The 3,671-nt window shown below is 36.6% G+C and overlaps 1 protein-coding gene across 1 annotated transcript in view; it reads left to right on the top strand.

Moving 5' to 3' along the window:
• Positions 1-2,983: 2,983 nt before the first annotated feature.
• The window catches only part of ppm1e (protein phosphatase, Mg2+/Mn2+ dependent, 1E), a 59,752-nt gene continuing 59,064 nt past the window's right edge, over positions 2,984-3,671 (top strand). Inside the window, exons 1-2 of the mRNA XM_014026258.1 lie at positions 2,984-3,304; positions 3,386-3,579. Of these exons, the coding sequence (XP_013881712.1) occupies positions 3,395-3,579 (185 nt within the window). The 5' untranslated portion in view covers positions 2,984-3,304; positions 3,386-3,394. The remainder of the gene's footprint in view (positions 3,305-3,385; positions 3,580-3,671) is intronic.

Below are 3,671 nucleotides of genomic sequence, written 5' to 3'. Positions count from 1 at the left end.
TCCTGAACTTTGACAGAAACAAAACTGCATTTTAAAACGAATAAGCAGATTCTTCAAAAATATTGTCATAAAATTCTGATAAATAATGATGATGAATAAAATTCTGAGCGAAAGATGAAGCATCTCTTCGGTCTTCTGTCACGATAAGTTAAAACAAAGCAGCTGATGTTCAAACAAGCCATTAAAAGGTAAAAAGAATAAGTAAAACTCATTAAAATTCAATCAAAAATTGTTGCGCCTGAGCTGAAGATTTTCTGTTTAAATTATAACAAGGGTTAAGYGGATTTATTTCACTTTAAAGGCCTTATTTGGTCTTTAAATGAGTGCAGATTTACTCATAATGCATCAGGTCTTAAAGTGTAAACCAGTGCAAACAAATGGATTTATACGGAAACCCCTGATTACCAGAWTTTATTGATTAAATAAGTATTGACTGACATATATTTGGAGTTTTAAAAAGAGTGTTAAGAACTCAAATGACCTCAAGTGATACAAAAAAAAGGTAATTGAAACCTAAATTCTAAGTATTACACAGATATGATGGTTAGGATGAGGATGTCTTAATTTACCCTAAATCTACAAATAATCCTTTAAAATCTCCCACATCAGTGGAAAAATAATTGGAAGTCCATAAAAGAATAGATAGTATTTTATTCTAGGGGAAAAACAAATAGAAATATGAGTAAATTAGTATAAAAACACCATCTGTTGTAAACAATCACATGAGTTTGTATTTTTAGAGATGATTTATAAAATGTGGAGCTTTATTTTAGGAACTGCCCCATTGGCTTTTATATTTACAGTTACATATTTACAGTTAAGGTCAGTTTAATTTATTTTATCAGAGGATTAAAATCCTCCACACTGTTGTCTTAATTAGGTTATCAGAATCTGAAGCCAGTTCACTTTTTCGTTGCATTTAAGGTCTTAGGATGAAAGAAAGAGAGGTTTATTTATCTTGTTGTTGCCCTCAATTGATTCAAAAGATTTTGCTCAGAAACAAGAAATCAAAATGATTTTTCATCTGTGTGTTTTTGTCTCTCTAACCACAGTAAGTTGTTAAATGTGTTCTTTATGGTTGTATACAGTAAAAGCTGAAGGACTCCACACTTTGTTGATGTTTTGCACTGTGTCTCTGTGGAAGGCAGACTTATTGATTGATTTATTGATCTGGATGCTTTGCTGACTCAGTGTATCTTTCTTTATCTGCTGCTGAGGTCTTCTCTCTCTTTCTGTCYAACTAAAACAGATAAACTTGTGTTGGTTTGTGTGGACCTTCTGAACAGTGAGAAACCCCGACTTGCTGAGGAGGAAACCGATATTTGAGGCATTTTGTCAGTTCAGAATGGAAAACACAATCCAGAATTTAAAAACAGGCAGCTGCACCTATTTTAAACAGCTTTATTGTCTAATATACTTCATTTTTCTTGGCTATTGAAGCCTCTATATGCATTTACAACCTCACAATTGACCAAAAAAGAGAAGTAAAAATATTTATAGGCTGCCCAGCAGGGACTACAGAGTCTATGTTATTACTGGTTCTAAATGATTTATTAGTGTGTAACAAATGTACAGCTGAAGTGAAAAAATAAGAGGTAGTTCAGACAATTTATAGAGCTGTTTATGGACATGGACACATTATCTGTAGACGAAGAGAGAAGAGAATTTTACACAAGTTATACAAAATGAACTTAGCACAAAAGTATTTGTGTTTGATTGATATTTATTTATTCTAACAATGCCTCTTGGCAATAAATCTTATACCACAGGAAAGCCTGTTAATTTCCCATTTAAATGGTGCCAAATTTGCAAGGAACATGCATTTGTGGGATGAGCAGTAGAGCTGAGTATGTGGGTTGTGCACATGAAAAATTTGCCAAATCTTCTCTGTCAAACAGCTTATTTTTCTGATCTTATTGACTCTTGTTTTGATCTTCTACCCCCAGCTGCTTCCAATTAGGTGCCGAATATAAGAATTATTGTCAAGAAGCATTGTTATAACAAAGAAATAATGTGGTGAACAAAAATTTGCTTACTTTTTGCACTACAGTCCACTCTAAAAGTATTGGAATAGCAAGTCAAATTATCTGATTTTTGTTGTACACTTTGGGTTTAAGAACCAAAGAAGAGCATGAGATAATGTCAGCTTTTATTTCCTGGTTTTTACATGTAGATGTGTTAAACAACTTAGGATAAATCACTGTTTGTAATACACTACAGCACAGGGGTGTCACTAGGTTTTAAGGACAAGGGGGGCTTAGCCCCCAGGAGAAGCACAGAAGTTTTGTGTATTTTGTGTATTATATATTTGTTTTGTGTGTTTATATATATATATATATATATACATACATATATACACATATATATACACACATATATATATATATACACACACACACACACATATATATWTATATATATATACATATATATATACATACATGCACATATATATACATATATACACACATATATATACATATATATATACATATACATACTGTATATGTATATATATATGTATATATATGTATGTATATATATATGTATATATATGTATGTATGTATGTATGTGTGTGGATTGGACAATGCTCACCAAAGAGGATCTCTACCTTACACTATAAATTAAGGGGAAACTGACAGGTTTATGATCATGTATTTATTTAATAATGAAATATGAAACGATCATTTATTCTGACCACATCATATTGAATTTTTGTAAAAAAAAATAGATTAAGTAAATTTTTTGTTTACACCAAATTAATTTAGGGGGGCTTTAAAATATTTTAGGGGGTGCTCCAGCCCCCCTAAAGTAGGCCTAGTGACGCCACTGCTACAGCATACATGAAAAAATACATGTTTAATTTAGTAGATAATGTGTTTTTAGTTTCAGTATTTTYACCTAAAACTGATTCAGATTAAATAAATTTAATGAAGAAAACTCATGACGTGAAAGAATCATCTACGTAAATAAAGTAACTTTATTTTCATTATATTTGTTTCTTTCTGCTTCGTGATGGCATCTCTACAAAAAGCTCTCCGACGTCAGGAGGCGGCAGCGCTGCGTGCGCGTTCGTGTGACAGCGCTCTGACGTCAGCGCCTTCTGATCGGCCGAAATCCCTGATAAGGCGGCGCGCGCTCCCGCTCGACTCTGAATGGGGGCTCGGTCCAGCCGGTGACAGCTCGTCCAGTCGTAGGGGGAACTCTGTAGACGCTCGTCCAGGTCCAGGTCCTGGTCCGCCCTGCTTCCAGCCCCGCCGGTCCTCCACGGGCACGAACTTCCGGTGGTTCTCAGTCACTCAGGTCGTATGGTCGCGAGCTGACAGTTCTGTTCCCGGTAAGTTGTTGCCGCTGACGGGCGGAGCTGTGTGTGTGTGTGTCCAGGAATGAGAGATGATGGCCGGCTCTGCAGCAGAGGAGAAAACCTTCCGACGGTTCCTGGAGCTTTTTGTCCGGGAGATGAGGATGCCTCTGCAGGACAGCGACCCGCCGCCGATGCGCCCCTTGTCGGACCTGGTGTCGGAGGACGAGGTGGAGGGAGAGTGTCTCGACCTGTGCGTCCAGCACCTCTACAAATAGTTAAGTGCGCGCGCTTTCCGTCCTGGCATGTGTTGCATTTTGAGAGCTTTTGAAGGTCGGTGAAGGTGTGGGGGTGTATGTGTGCGCGTGC

The sequence above is a fragment of the Austrofundulus limnaeus genome, unplaced genomic scaffold (genome assembly GCF_001266775.1).
Source record: "Austrofundulus limnaeus strain Quisiro unplaced genomic scaffold, Austrofundulus_limnaeus-1.0 Scaffold538, whole genome shotgun sequence".
NCBI lineage: Eukaryota > Metazoa > Chordata > Actinopteri > Cyprinodontiformes > Rivulidae > Austrofundulus > Austrofundulus limnaeus.
Note: the sequence above shows the minus strand (reverse complement) of the source record. Positions and strands in the feature narration are given on the sequence as shown.